Here is a 16,496-nt window from a genome sequence, read left to right as displayed (position 1 = left end):
TTCACCGAGTCCTCTCTGTCCTCATTCTGCTATAGAGCCAGCCCATCCATCAGGTTTTATTTTTGTTATATATTTTAGTTTTAATTTTTTCATTTGTTTCTTTTTTGTGTCTTCTAATTCTTTGCTGAGGCTTTCTAATGTGTCATGTGTTTACAGGCATGTTTATTGAAGGATTTTTATGACTGCTCTAAAATCCCTGCTAGATAATTTTGTTATCCATGTCATCTCGATATTGGTATCTGTTGAACCAGTTGAGTTGAGTTAATTGCTTCTTGTTGTGATGAGTGATTTTCATTTGAAACCTGGGCATTTTGAGTATTATGTTTTGAGACGCTGGATCTTACTTAAATTCTCTGTAATGAGTGGTGTCCTCTGATAGTGCTTCAGTGGGGTAGAGGGGCACCATCATTTCTCTCAGGTAGCATTAGAAGTCCAGGCCCCCCTACGTGGTCTCTTTTGACATGTAGGGTTGGGGAGGGGCTCCTTATTACCACCAGCCAGGGTTGAGGACTCAGGTTCCTTCAGTGGCCTCTGCAGGCACTGTAGGGCCTCAGTATAGCTGGGCAGCGACGGAAGTTCTGATTCTCCCCTCGGCCGCCTCCAGTCCCCTCTAGCAGAGAGGGAGGTGGGGTTTCCTTATTACGGCCTGATAGTGCTGGAAGTCCAGGTTGTCACGAGATCTCCACCAACACTCCCCACTGGGGGAGGGAAGCACCTTTTATACTGCTGGGTGTGGATGAACGCCCCAGCTTAACATTTGCTCTTCTTGGATACTACTGCAGTGAAAGGATTGGACAGCCTCCAGAGGGTAGAAGTCTAGGTTCCCCACCCAGCCTTTGCTGCCTGGGGTGGGGTCAGTGTTTCCTCTGCAGTGTTTGGTGGAGCAGAATGGTTATTGTTTAAAAGAGAGGGTTGCGTGCTGGCTAACTGTCCTTTCCTGATCCTTTCACTCAAGAGAGAGCAGGCTTTTGTAGGGGCTGTTTTAGTCTGTGCCGTGGGTGTTTCTGGGTTCCTGACTTCTTCAATAACCAGGCTGGGATAAATGAAGTAAAAGGAAAGCCCATGAAACTCACAGCTGTGTCATTGCTTTAGTGCCACAGTCCCAAGCTGGTTTGCCACCTTCTCTCCACCTTCCAGTGTCTTCCTGTGCTTGTTTATGTATAATGTCCAGGGTTTTCACTATGCTTTGATGGAACGGTATAGAGGAAAGGATGACTGCCTAGTCGGTCCAGAAGCAGAAGTCTCTTCTGCAGTTCACTCCTTGGAAGAAATGATTAATTTAAATTCTTTCAGTTAAGAAATTGATAACTCAGAACATGAACAAAGTTTAACAGTTCAGATTTTAGAAGAGTAAATCTTTAAGCAGCTTTATTTCTTAAAATACACGACCAAGAATGTGATAGGCTGGTTTTGGGTAGTCTCTGTCTTCCGTTCAAGTGGTGTAAGGATTCCTGTCCTCTTACTTTGTGTTTAACTTGAGATACTTGATTTTTTTGCCACGCCACACAGTTCGCAGGATCCTAGTTCCCAGACCAGGGATTGAGCCTGGGCCCTGCCGTGAAAGCACCAAGTCCTAACCACTGGGCTGTGGCAGAAACAGAGAAACTGTTGCCTTTTAGAGTTTGGTCTGTTTATCTTTTTCTTATTGATACTCTTCTTAAAACTCTTAAAGTAACTACCCTCTTGTCTGACATAAATGTTAAAGTTTTAGTTCATTTATGGTTTTTTCCCTGTGTTTCATGGCACGGGGTTGAACATATAAATATTCTCCTGTATTACCAGTTCTTTTATATTTCCATTTTTTGACTTTTAACTTCTTAATCCATCTGTAATTTATTTTGATATTTCTGTGGTGAAGATCTAACTTAATTCAAAACCTTCCTCTCAACCCCCAAAATAACAAAGCAGTAAGTATTTTTTCCTCACTGGTTGGTTTTCATAATATGCCAGCTTATTTTGTACATTATATTCTATTTCCAGGCATTATATTCTGTTTTGTTGTTCTTTCCATTCTTATGCTGGTACCACATGCTTTTCTAGGCATTTAACAAAAAGATATTACTTCTGTTTATTGATTTTTCTGTTAACTCAGCCTGATTATATTATTCAGATTGCTTTAATCTTTTTTAGTGTTCTATTTCTCAGTGACTAAAAAGAAATACTAATGTCTCCTCTTCTTATTTATTTAGATCTTCTTAGGTCTCTGTTTTCGTTATATATCATAATGCTATACTAATATATCAAATTTATAACTATATTTCTTTGTATTATGTCCCTTATTAATATTATATGACTCTTCCTTCACTTACCATTTTTTGTCTTCATTTCTGCTTTTTTTGATCATGTTCTTCTTGACATTGTTTTATGTTTGATATTTCGTTGCCTGTCCTTGACTTTTAACCCAAGTTCTTTTTAGTATCCCCTGCTAGAAACATAATTTGGATTTATTTTGTTAAATATATCTCATATAGAAAGCATGTAGTTGAAGTTATCTTATGAACTCAGTGTGTTTTAGTACTTAACTAAGATACTGCTGTAATGGAAACTCAGCACATTTATTTGCATTGGTTTGTACAGCAACGTTTCAGTCACGTGTCATGTTTCAGTTTTGCCACCTTGTCTTCTCTGGTTTTTGTTGTTGTTCTGTTCTTTTTTATGTTGCTTTGAATTTTAAAATTTTACTACCAGCTACTTGTAAAAAGCTTTCAAGTATTCTTAAAAAATCTGCCAATGTGTCTGATAAAACTTTTCTTGTGATGATCAGTTCAGTTCAGTTGCTCAGTCGTGTCTGACTCTCTGCGACCCCATGAACTGCAGCACGCCGGGCCTCCCTGTCCATCACCAACTCCCGGAGTTTACCCAGACTCATGTCCATTGAGTCAGTGATGCCTTCCATCAAGAATGCTCAAATATTATGGCCTTGTTCTTAAAGTACCCTTTTAACTTTATTAGCCAGTTCCCCTTTGTTGGTCAGAATCATGCCTGTAGTGATTATGTAGGGAAAAAATGAGTACAAATGAAGTAAGACATACTGAGATTTTGAGATTAGGAATGTTAAGCTCTGTAGACTAATGTTAGTGTAACACTGTGTGGTCAGTTCACAATGAACTGCATGAAAGTAAGTTTGCAATAGAATGGATGTGTACTTTGGCATTTCTTAAAGATAAAACTGTGGCTTGGAATTTGGCTCATAATTTTTCCTGAAAAGATAAAGCATAAATACTATTTGATATTTTTTTGCCTTTGTAAAGAGGTACACTTCTACTGGTTCTCAGTTTTTGCCGTGTTGGTCTTCCTTCACTTCTGTTAATACATGGTCTCTCAATCCTTCTTAAGAGTTTTTCCACCAGATTCAGTACTTCCTCTTGATTGTGGCAGCTATTTTTTTTTTAACTCTTAATAATTTACACCTGTTTTACAGTTTCTCCCCATCTTACTTCATTCCTAAACTCTATTGCAAGATTGTGGTATCACATTCTTTTCCTTACACTATTCTCTCATCTGTGTAATTAAAGGGGCTGTCAGGCAAAATTCCGGTATCTCATTCTGAGTATTTATCCCTCTTGCCCCACTGTTACCTGTATCTAAACTCTTGGGACACCATTTTTGTAAGCCGTGTTTCTGTTTTGGCTCAACAGCTCTTCCTACAGTGTTTCACATCCATCTCCTATCTTTCTTTGTGTGTTTGTTCGTATCGCACATACTTTTCCTTCTCCCTGAAACAGTCTGTTTCTTCTCTGTGAGACACCTGATATTACTTCACCTACTCATTTACTTTTATATCGCTTAATCATATAGACTGTGCTAGATCATCATGAATGTAACTTGTATGTCACACTAATTTTTTTTATGCGTTTATTTTTTATTCCTTATTCTGGATAATAAGTTCTTTAAGGGTACAGAGCATATATTCAGTTATTACTAATTTTTGCAGCCTCTTTACCAGTGTTACTCAGAAATTTTGATAGCAGGACTGGGATTTCTTCCTTCTCGCTCTCCATCATCCTTTAGGACAGTCTTTGTCTGTTTCCCAACATGGCAGAAAGAGAAGAAATCACAGAAGAGTGCCCTCTCTCAGTGTTCTGAGGTCCAGATCAGAGGGGTGGAACACAACACAGACACTGGTATTTAATTCAGTACCAGTGAAATATCGGTATTGCATTGGTGAGAACTTAGTCCATAATCACAACCAACTGAAAGGGAGTCTGAGAGAGGCAGATGTAGCTGGGCAGCCATAGGTCCAGTCCCAACTCTGTTTTGGTGAGTGACTAGGAGTCTCCACCATAGGTATGTTGATAGAACTTAATTATCTGGTGATCAGTCTATAACTGCTATAAAAGAATTTATTAGTTCTGTCTCATCTATCCTAGAACTTCTGTATTCAGGTAAAATTCTTACTCTTAGTTTTCCCAAATGATACCTTCACCATTTTAAAGCCTCCTACAAATGTCAGTAAATTTCTTCTTTAGCACTAAAAATTGTTTTACCTTTAAAAATATTTTTGTGTTGTATTAATCTTTATTAAAATAACTCAGATGACTTTGATCTGACTCTTATCTACTGACATGTAATTAAGAAAATTACATTTTGAAGCTGTATTGCTGATTCAAAATACTAATTCAGTGAAACACTTACGGTTTGTCTGACATCGATCACCAATTAATTATAAATACGTTTTTTTTTAAATCCTCAAAAAAAATACAGTTATCTATCTATTCCAAATTAAACTTTTAACCTTTCCCTCTACATTCTCTCATGTTCCCCCTTTTGAATTACAAAGTCCTCCAACACCCAGGTATTTCCTGATTGTTCTATTTCCTCTTATCAGGATTATTGCAAACTCAGATGTTTTAGCTACATCAGGATGATACAAAAAAAAAAGAAGTGAAAAGTTACTTTATATATAGTATAGAAATTAAGTAGTACTTATTTTTTGAAAAATATTTTTCTTTTATTACTGTTTTTTACTTTTCCCTTGGAAATGATTACATTATTAAATATATAATAAATAGAAAATATGTAAAAGAAGTAAAAAAAAATAGTTGTCTTCCTTTTGACTACTGACTTTAGCTGTTGGCTTGTTAAGATTAATTAAAATTTGTAACAATATCAAAATAATTTTACTTTTATATATAATATAATCACTGATCTTTGGGCTTCCCTGGTGGCTCACACAGTAAAGAATCTGCCTGCAATGCAGGAGACCTGGGTTCAATCTCTGGGTTGGAATGATCCCCTGGAGAAGGGAATGGCAACCCACTCCAGTATTCTTGCCTGGAGAATCCCATGAACAGAGGAGCCTGGCAAGCTGCAGTCCATGGGGTTGCAGAGTCGGACGCGACTGAGTGACTAAGCACACACATACACCAATCTTTAAAAAAAAATTTGGCTTTTGACTACATAATCTATACTTCCTTTGGAAAATTATATCTCTAACAGTGATGTATTTTCATCAACAGGATTACATTTGTTTTTGTGTTCTGCAGTGGTTTTTTAAAAACAAGTAAACCTAAAAAGTAAAATCTTTATTTCTAAAGCAGCTGAAATATCCTCTGTTCTTAACCTATCTATTTAATTCTGGATAAAGAACCAATCATTGAAGCCTGTTATCCTGGTTCACATTTATATATTGTTGTAATGTTTTTAAGACATAATTCAGAGAAGCCATTTGAATTTATACCATTGAATTTTACTTTTCTAGCACCCTTTTATTAAGAATGCAAAACCTGTATCGATTTTAAGAGACCTGATCACAGAAGCAATGGAGATCAAAGCTAAAAGACATGAAGAACAGCAGCGAGAACTGGAAGAGGAGGAAGAAAATTCGGTTAGTAATTACTCTAAAAAAATTAATCTTTTTCTTCTGAGGATTTTTTCTATAATTTCATTTTTTTCTTTTCTTTAAATATATCAATAGCACTTTCTGTCTTATTATACAAGTGAAGTATATTTGTTCATTAAATCTCAAAATATATTTTGTTTTTGTTAAACATTCACTACTCTTTTCTGGTAGCTAAGCATTAGTGACTAGTGGGGAATGTAAGGTTAATATAGTAAGCTTATACAGTATCTGTTGTCTAGTTGATATTACCTCTCTTGTTTGTTGAATAAATGTTTTCTTGAATTTGGTCAATTTGGTTGGATGGCATCACCGACTCAATGGAGATGAGTTTGAGTAGACTCCGGGAATTGGTGACGGACAGGGAGGCCTGGCGTGGTCCATGGGGTCACAAAGAGTCGGACATAACTGAGCGACTGAACTGAACTGATGTCATATTTTCTGGAACTTGCTTTTAACTGATCATCAATGGGTTGATGCCACAGCAGAAGATGGGTTATTAGAGAAAGCAGGAGGGACATAAAAGGACCAGCTTATTCCATTTACTTTAAATTAGTGCATCAGTGCATTTTAATAAAGTAAAAGGTTATATCTTTATATCACGTTTAATAGTGTCTACTGTTTCTGTGATTCACTAATGATTTGTTTCCTTGTTTCAAATTATGTAGTTTTTTTTTTCTGGTTAGGATATAGAGATGAATACTTCTTGGGTATTCAGTTAGTCATTAAATCTGAAAACACAGATATTTTATGTTTATGATGATTGAAGTCTTTGATAACATCATCTGTATTTTCCCAAAGGTTTTTTAATTAATCTTAGGGTTTTTGTACACAAATTTTGCTGATTCAAATTTACCCTAAAAATTATGTATTTGTTTTTTGGCTGCTCTGGTTCTTCGTTCTGCCTGTTGGCCTTCTCCAGTTGTGGCGAGAGGGGGTGCTCTAGTCGTGGTGCCTGGGCTTCTCACTGTGGTGGCTTTTCTTGCAGAGCACAGGCTCTAGGGTGCAGGCTTCAGTAGCTGTGGTGTGTGGGCTTAGCTGCCCTGCGGCATGTGGGGTCCTCCCTGACCCCAGATTGAACCTGTGTCCCCTGCATTGGCAGGCAGATTCTTAACCACTGGACCACCAGGAAGCCCTCAAATTTATTTTTAATTTCAGAGACTGGTTATCTAATTGGCATTTCTTTTGAAATTCTTTTACCCTTTTCACCTGTTATTAAACTTTGTGCCGTATGGTATGCCAAAACAAGGACAAGTGTGCATCTTTTCAGAGCTGATTTTTTTTTTTTTTTAATTGGCTGTACTGGGTCTTCGTTGCTATGTGGGCTCTAGCTTCAGTGACCAGACTTCTCATTGAATTGGCTTCTCTTTTTGCAGAGCATGGGCTCTAGGGTGCGCAAGCTTTGGTAGTTACGGCAAGAGGGCTCAGTAGTTGTGATTCCTGGACTCTGGAGCATAGGCTCAGTAGTTGTGGCACACTGGCTTGGTTGCTCCATGGAATGTGGGATCTTCTCGGATCAGGGATTGAACCCGGGTCTCCTGTGTGGGCAGGTAGATTCTTTACCACTGAGCCACCAGGGAAGCCTCAGAACTCATTTGTAATCATTTTCTTTAGATATTCAGCTGCATCAGTTATTCCTTTGGCAGTAGCTATGGACTGCCTGGTGAGACAGATGCTTTAAGCTTGCATTCTAGATGTAAATTTTTGCCAATGATTTTAGCATTCAGAATTTAGAAATAGCATTCTTATAAAAGTGTTGTTTCTGTAAGTAATATGGGATGATGTAAAGATCTTGGTTCATGCTCTCAAAGGGTTACAGTTTCCACCCTGGGTTCCCATGTGATAGTAGATACAGTTAGTTTTTTTGGTTTCTCTCTGCAAACGATCAGATTTGTATATATATATAGTTTTTTGTAGTTTCAAAACATTTTTCTCATTTTATTTGATCTTAAAAAAGGTAAGACTGGACATGTATATATTATTTATTTTATTTTGTAGTTAAGTGAAATTAAATTAGGAGTGAAGTTATTTACCAAAGTTGACATAACTAGTGAGAAACCCAAGAATAAAACTAGGGTTTTTTTTTTTTTCTTTTAGGCCTCTTCATTAAGACTTTATGCTCAGTTTTCAATCCAATATTTATTAGTACTTCTAAAAATAAACACCACTGGCTTATCAGAGTTATATACTTTTCAATAAGATTATGTTCTCTAAAAAGTCTAGTTTTTGCCCCTCTGGGGTGGTACCAGTGGCTTTCCTTCACTTTATTTAAGCCTGTCGTGAGTTTTGGACTAAAACTGCCTAGCCGTCATTGGACTAGTGACTATTATTGCTTGGCTCTTATCTGCCAGTACTTAATTATAGATTGATTTCCATTTTTTTTATGAATAAGGTACCTTTGATTACCCTAGAACTTAGCGGTTTTCACTGTTTTAAAGACTTCGTTACAGTCACTTCAGTTACTTTCTGCCATTTTGGTGATCTCTTTTCTTCCTATTTTTCTCTTCTTCACTGAGCTCCTGTAACATTGATCTTCTTTCAAGTTTTTGTTTTTTTTTTTTTAACATGTCAGTGACCTTTCCTTATGCAGGGTCTTTGCATTTGCCATTCCCTCTGCTTGAAACACTCTTCTTCCTTAGAACTCATTGGATGACTAGCTTCTCATCTTTCAGGCCTCAGCTTTAAATATCATATACTGCCCAAACCTAGAGGCAGTATAAATATCATATACTGCCCAAACCTAGCGGCAATAATAAATACACATTTATTATTTTTTGATATCTATAGATCATTTTTTCAGGAGTGACTTAATTGGATGACTTTACTCAGAGTCTCTTCTGAGGTTGCGGTTAAATGTTGGTCAGAGCTATAGTCATCTGAAGGCTTGACAAGGACTTCAGTTCCAAGGTAGCTCACTCATATGACTGTTGGCAGACTGATTCAGCAACTTGCCGTGTGGGACTCTCCATAGGTCTATTTGAGAGTCTTCACAGTCTGGCAACTGAGAGAGAGAACAAAGGGGACATCTCAATGCCTTTTATGACATAGTCTCAAGAGTTGTACTCTGTCAATTCCACCACATTATATTTGTTAAAAGAAGCTTCTGATCATGGAGAATGGTGGAGTTTTCCCAGTAGTTTCTTTTAACAAATAAAATGAAGAAACCATTATGTTAGCAGAAACTGACAGATCAGTCTTTTAGATCTGCAATCTAATAAAAAACTTAAAACAACCAGGGGAGTGCTTAATGAAGAAGTTTAAGAATGTTAAGTTTTCGTAAGAAAGTGATATGGCATTTTTGCGTTTTTGGATGCCTGCCATCCCTGACTTTTTAGCTCAGTGGCAGCTGTTGGGACAATGGAGGTTGGGGGCAGGGAAGAGGAGTAATAACCTTATTCTCAGAAATGTGTGCTTCTCCATTTTGAACTATCCGGCAATTCCCTATGGGACTGACACAGAGGCTTGCCTTTGTTTTGGTCTCCTCAAGGTAGAGCACCTTCTTAAATGTTATCTGTTCAAAATATCTAAATCTTCTAGAGTTAATAAGCAAGTTTAGTACAAGATCAGCATATAAAAATCAGTTATATTTTTATCCACTAGCAATGAACAATGCAAAAGGGTACTTAAGAAAACGGTTGCATTTACAATAGCATCCAAGAGAATGGATAAAAAAGTTGTTATTATTATTATTTATAATGGATATAAAAAGTTATTATACAGTGAAAAATACAACACATTGCTGAAAAAAATTAAAGAATACCTAAATCACTGAAGAGATATCCCATGTTCATGAATTGGAAGACTTAATATTATATAAATGGCAGTACTTCTCAAAGTGACTCACATATTCATCCAATCTTTATGATCTTTTTTTTGCAAAAAGGAAAAGCCTATCTTCAAACTCATATGGAAAAGGGGGCCCCAAGTAGCTAAAATAATACTGAAAAGGAAGAACAAAGTTGGAGGATTCACTTTCCAATTTCAGAATATAATACAAACCTACAGTAATTAAATCAGTGTGGTACTGGCATAAGGATTGATATAAAAATCAATGGAATAGAAAGTCCAGAACAATTGAGAGTCCAGAAATAAATCATGTTATCTATGGCCAATTAATTTTCAACTAAGGTATGGAGACCATTCAATGGAAAAAGAACAGTTTTTTTAATGGATGGTGCTGGGACAGCTGAATCAGTCAGTCAGTCAGTTCAGTTCAGTTGCTCAGTCGTGTCTGACTCTTTGTGACCCCTTGGACTGCAACATGCCAGGCCTCCCTGTCCATCACCAGCTCCCAGAGTTTACTCAAACTTATGTTCATTGAGTCAATGATGCCATCCAACCATCTCATCCTCTGTCGTCCCCTTCTCCTCCTGCCTTCAGTCTGTCCCAGCATCAGGGTCTTTTCAAATGAGTCAGTTCTTCGCATCAGGTGGCCCAAAATATTGAAGTTTTAGCTTCGGCATCAGTCCTTCCAATGAATATTCAGGACTGATTTCCTTTAGGATGAACTGGTTGGTTCTCCTTGCAGTCCAGGGGACTCTCAAGAGTCTTCTCCAACACCACAGTTCAAAAGCATCAGTTCTTCAGTGCTCAGCTTTCTTATGGTCCAACTCTCACCTCCATACGTGACTACTGGAAAAACCATAGCCTTGACTAGACGGACCTTTGTTGACAAAGTAATGTCTCTTTGCTTTTTAATATGCTGTCTAGGTTGGTCATAACTTTCCTTCCAAGGAGTAAGTGTCTTTTAATTTCATGGCTGCAGTCAGCATGTGCAGTGATTTTGGAGCCCCCCAAAATAAAGTCTGACACTGTTTCCCCATCTATTTGCCATGAAGTGATGGGACCAGATGCCATGATCTTAGTTTTCTGAATGTTGAGCTTTAAGCCAACTTTTTCACCCTCCTCTTTCACTTTCATCTTTAGTTCTTCTTTGCTTTCTGCGGTAAGGGTGGTGTCATCTGCATATCTGAGGTTATTGATATTTCTCCCAGCAATCTTGATTCCAGCTTATGCTTCATCTGGCCCAGCATTTCTCATGATACACTCTGCATATAAGTTAAATATATGTCTGAGGGACAGCTGAATAGCCATATGTAAAAGTGTGAAGTTGGACTCTTATCTCTTACCATATACAATGACTTTTTAATATAAGATCTAATTGGATGAATCAGTGTCCAAAATATAAGAGCTAAAAGTTTGTCACTTTCCATGCTGTTACTAAATAATACTCTCTTGAGCGTGTCCAGCTTCTGCTCGCTGCCCCATCGGAAGCCATCCTATTGTTTTAGGTATGTGTTATACAGTATAGTGCACATTCAAGGTGTGGGGTATTAGGTTTCACCGTTTGAAGGGAAGGCTTCCAAAATAATATGGATAGATTTAAAAATCACATCAGATTTAATGTTTCTCTAATTTTCAAATAAGCATTTATCTCTGGGACTAAGCTGATATTTTTAGATGAAACTATTATGTTATTTTTTGTTGTTTTATTGAAATTATAAGAAAAAATCATCTTGACAGAGTCACACACTATGAGCAGTATTCATACACTTTGCTTTATTTTTATGTTCTCAGGCAGCAGTTTCTATCTCGAGGTCATTTTATCACTTGTGCTCTGAATATAAATAAATATATATACATGCACAGACAAAAAAACTTACAAGAACAGGATATGCAGAGTGGATCTGGAGTCCTTCTATAGTAAGAGTATATTTCTACATTGCCATTCATTGTTACCAAATCTTAAAATCAGTAGTCTTGTCCTCTCAGGAACTCTTATTCATATTGAAGGCTCAGAATCTTACATAGTATTTGTCTTTGTACTATTCATACCTTTGGGGGTCTCTTGAAAATTGGCTTAAAATTGGATTACATGTTCAGGTTTAAGTCTCATAGCTATGTGTCTTTTTAATCTTCCCAGCCAAATTGTCATTAAAGTGATATTTTATTTTTTATAAAAGTCAAACATAATCATAAAGTTTGCATTTATTTCTGACCAAGTCAGCAGACAGTGGGACATAGGTTGTCTCTATAAATTGAAGGCATACAGGACTTTTTCTTATTCTCATTCAGATTATACTAATATATCTGTAGCATTCAAGGTGTGAGCATGCATTTTGGTAATTTATTAATTATGCAATAAACTATGTGCCTGTGTAGTTCTTAAACCCTAATTAATCATTGACTTTTAAAATACTAGTTTTAAGTTATCTTGTATGTCTTATTAAAATGTTAGATAGGAAGTTATATATGAATATTGACACCATAAAAGTCAGTGCTTGCTGATTCTAAATTAAATAACAAGGCAAACACTGCACGCATGGTACACTGGATGATTATCTAACAGTGGGATAGATGGTATTAATAAGTTGAACTTATAAGAGAAGGCAGTGAGTGCACATTGTCAAATGGTCCTTTTTTAAATAGATTAAAAAATTGATTAGGAGTTTATAAGAATTGCTTTGTACTGGAGCTCAGGTGTTTCCCATGTCGATTGCAATGTTAATTTAAGTAGAATACAAGAAGCCGAACAGATGTCGAAGAATGTTAAGTAAAATGTTGAGCCAAAATTGGATACTTCTTGATGTTAGGTTTGCTTGAGAGTTTTTCACTTTGATGCGTGTAGTAGGCCTTTTATTTTCACTTTCAGAGGTGTCATTTTATTTCATATTAATTCAGTAGTGATTCAGAGAAAAAGGTTTTGCCTATTAACTGGCTTTTGACCATGTTTTCGAGCTTCTGTCTTCAGAAGAGAGGACTTTTTGGTGATTTCTTTATGATCTGAACTCTAAACTTGTCGTGCTATGGTCCTTAGTGTCTGAGGAATGCCATGTGCCCTCCAGTGTGATTTACTGACACCGTAATTCTCAGCATGGGTATCAGGAGAAATGCAGGGTGCTTGGAAAAATCCATATGTGGTATAGCCTTCAGGTGAGCATTCTCCAGAATCCTCCATTTCCTCGCTGTGTTAGCTGCTCAGTTGTGTCCCACTCTTGGGAACCCCACAGACTGTAGCCTGCCAGGCTCCTTTGTCCAGAGGTATTCTCCAGGCAAGAATTTTGGAGTGCACTGCCTTGCCCTCCTCCAGGGGATCTTCCCAATCCAGGGATCAAACCCAGGTCTGCCTCATTGCAGGCAGGTACTTACCGTCTAAGCCACCAGGGAAGCCCAAGGAATTTCAAATCAGTCTCTCTTGAGAATCTTTTAAACTGATGATGAAATAGAACAGCATCAGAATCAGTCCAAGTCAGTCCAGAAGCTTCAATTATATCAAATTGGTTAAATTATGGACTGCTTTGACTAAAATCCTGATTCTGTTCCCAATTTACTGTCATTGGCCAGGTTATTTAATGTCTCTGGTTCAATTTCACTGTCTATAAAAAGGGGATAGTGATAGATCTTGCTTCATAGAGTTGTTAGGGGGATGGAATAAAAAAATATGTATCTTCACACTTAGAACAACTTATCACACATAGTATGCTCAATAGTTTAGCTTCCATTTTTATTAAAGCTACTACTTTTATCTCTACTACTGCTACTAAAATATTTTGGCCAGGCACTTTGTTATTGTTTTGTTTAGTGTTTGGTTTCTTTGCTGATAATTATTGCTGCTGCTTGTTTGCTACTCCAAGGGCCACAAAAATAACATCAGTTATCATGAAAAGTTCTTTAAGTATTTAAAAACAAATTTTAAATGGCCACATGTGTTTGGAAGAATTGGTAGAGATCTTTATAAACTAAGCTTAAAACCAGTAAAGAGAATTTTAAAATTTATCCTTGTTCTTTTACTTCTTGAAAAGTAAATTCATTTTATTAAGAAAACATATTTTAGATAAAATTATTGATCACAAACTGAAATTCTTTAGAACTGATTACTTGTTATCTCTCATTTTCCTCGTATAATTAAAGCACAGTTCTAAAAAAAATCCTTCTCAGTGTTTAGTTAGGACTATGTAAGCATCATAATACATTATGATTACTTATTTTTTATTTTTGTGATTTCTGGAACTAGTAGTTGTCACAGCTTTTCTTACTGTTGTTTGTTGCTGTTAACTTCTCTATGTACCCATCGCTGACTTGTTGTCAAATGCTCCGTCCCTATACTCCCTGCAGAGGTTGTAAAGACCTCTCTGTATGTTCAAATACAAATAATTGTTTAGCATCATACTTTTTACTTGCCTAATACTTTATTGAGCCCTCTATTTGCTTCTAATCTGAACAGTTACTTTCTAGAGTCTTGAACAAGCTGTCCTTTGCAGACCTTCCATTCCCCAACATCATCTTGGGAATTTCCTTTCTCTCTCTTCTGTAATGTGTCCTATGTTTCCTGAATCTTGTCTTTTGTGTTTTACTTCCCTATTTTGATGCATCCTGTCTTCTAGGAGCTTCCAGACATTAGCAGTTTTTTCAGACCTTGTATATCTGACCATGTCTTTATTCTTTCTTTACTGTTGGTTGATCAGGTATAAAATTCTGGATTGAAAATAATGTTCCCTTAAAACTCTGAAGGCCTTGCTCTATTTCTTCTTTTTTTTATTATTGGAGTAAAATAGCTTTAAAATGTTGTATTAGTTTCTGCTGTGCAACAGCTATATATATACATATGACCCCTAACTCTTGGACCTCCCTCCCCCATGCCCGTCCCACCCATCAAGGTCATCAGAGAGCACAGAGCTAAGTTCCCTGTACTCTAAGCAGGTTCCCGCTAGCTGTTTTACATGTGGGCATGCATATGTGCAGTCCTAACCTCCCAGTTTATCCTGCCCTCTCTTTCTCGTCCTGTGTCTACTTGTCCATTGTCTAGATCTGTGTCTCTATTCCTGCCCTGCAAATAGTTTCATCTGTATCATTTTTCTGGATTCCACATACATGTATTAGTATACAATATTTGTTTTTCTCTTTCTGACTTTACTGTGTGACAGACTCAGTCCATCCACATCTCTACAAATGACCCAATTTCATTCCTTTCTGTGGCTGAGTAATATTCCATTGTATATATGTACATCTTCTTTATCCATTCATCTGTCGATGGACATTTAGGTTCTCCTATTTCCTGGCTATTGTGAATAGTGCTGGAGTGAATATTGGGATAGCTGGGTCTTTTTGAATTACGGTTTTCTCAGGGTACGTACCCGTTAGTGGGATTGCTGGGTCATATGGTAGTTCTATTTTTAGTTTTTTAAGGAGCCTCCATACTGTTCTCCACAGTGGCTGTATCAATTTACATTCCCACCAACAGTGCAAGAGGGTTTTCTTTTCTCCACACCCACTCCAGCATTTATTGTTTGTAGATTTAAAATTTTTTTTTATTTATTTTACAGTTGCCCTGGGTCTTAGTTGTGGCATGTGGGATCTAGTTCCCTGACCAGGGATCAAACCCAGGCCCTCTATGTTCGGAGCACAGGGTCTTATCCACTGGACCACCAGGAAACTCCCTGTTTATAGGTTTTTTTTGATGTTGACCATTCTGACTGGTATGAAGTGATACCTCATTGTAGTTTTGATTTGCATTTCTCTAATAATTAGTGATACTGAAATCTTTTCATGTGTTTGTTGGCCGTCTGTATTTCTTCACTGGAGAAATATGTATTTAGGTCTGCCCATTTTTTGATTGGATGTTTGGGTTTTTTGGTTTTTCTTTTTAGCTGCAAGAGCTGTTTTTATAATATGGAGATTAATCCTTTGTTGCTTCGTTGGCAAGTATTTTCTCCCATTATGAAGGAGAATGGGAGAAATTATTTCTTGAGTTGTCTTGTTTATGGTTTCCTTTGCTGTGCAAAAGCTTTTAAGTTTAATTCGGTCCCATATGTTTATTTTTGTTTTTATTTTCATTATTCTAGGGCCCCTCTGATAGTGCGAACCCCTCCCCTCTCCCAGCAACCCCTCAGGGATGCCGGTCACGTCCCACCTCCACTTTTCCTTTCCCCCAATGTCATACCTGGTCGCATGGGGCTTCCTTCCCTCTCCTTGGGTGTCCGAAGTCCCCCACCAGTGCCTGGTGGATGCCCTACATGGGAGGAGGTGGAAACTGTGTCCTCCTGCTCTACCGTCTCGACTCCACCTGATTGGCTATTTTGATATACTAGTTGTTTTCATTTGAGATTTTTCCCCATTCCTTTTTTCCTTATTTTGATTGTTTGAAAGATGGTCTTTTCAGCATCATGGGAAGTCTGCATTACCAAGTTTTATTTCTACATTTATTTTTAGTTTAAGAATACAGAGGGTCTGTGTTCCATGATGGCCTTTTTATTATCTTTAGTCTCAATCTTTTGATTAGTCATTTTCCAGTTACTGGGCTGACATGACATAGAGCCATTTTGTCCCTAAACCACTGAAAATTTAATAGTGCTTAATTTTGAAATAATATAGATCAAATTCTTTCTCTGATTTCAAAATCCTAGAGCTGTAAATTCACCATGTTGAGTTGCTGTATTATCAAAGATATTTATATTTGTATTCAGTATTAATACTTGAACCAATTGTAGATCCTGCTTTTTTCATTTTGAGTGAATGAAATGAGAGAATTTATGGGTTATACCAATATCAACTTACAGTTTTTCCAAGCTTAATTTTCTTTTTCATAACTCAAGGTACTATATTTGGAGAAAAATTTGTGACCTAAAATTTCATCAACATTTCCAACAACTCTCCATGT

General features: G+C 37.0%; 1 protein-coding gene across 4 annotated transcripts in view; it reads left to right on the top strand.

Moving 5' to 3' along the window:
- The window catches only part of STK3 (serine/threonine kinase 3), a 309,842-nt gene that overhangs the window by 172,546 nt on the left and 120,800 nt on the right, over nt 1–16,496 (top strand). For all 4 annotated transcript variants that reach the window (XM_086336068.1, XM_086336067.1, XM_086336066.1 and 1 more), the window contains one exon: nt 5,702–5,827. In XM_086336068.1, coding sequence (XP_086192194.1) covers nt 5,702–5,827 — 126 coding nt within the window. The remainder of the gene's footprint in view (nt 1–5,701; nt 5,828–16,496) is intronic.

This window comes from Bos grunniens, chromosome 14 (genome assembly GCF_055505025.1).
Source record: "Bos grunniens cultivar Pamir isolate PY7600 chromosome 14, Bosgru_T2T1.0, whole genome shotgun sequence".
Taxonomy (NCBI): domain Eukaryota; kingdom Metazoa; phylum Chordata; class Mammalia; order Artiodactyla; family Bovidae; genus Bos; species Bos grunniens.
The sequence above is the reverse complement of the archived record's forward strand: the minus strand, read 5'-3'. Positions and strand labels throughout refer to the sequence as shown.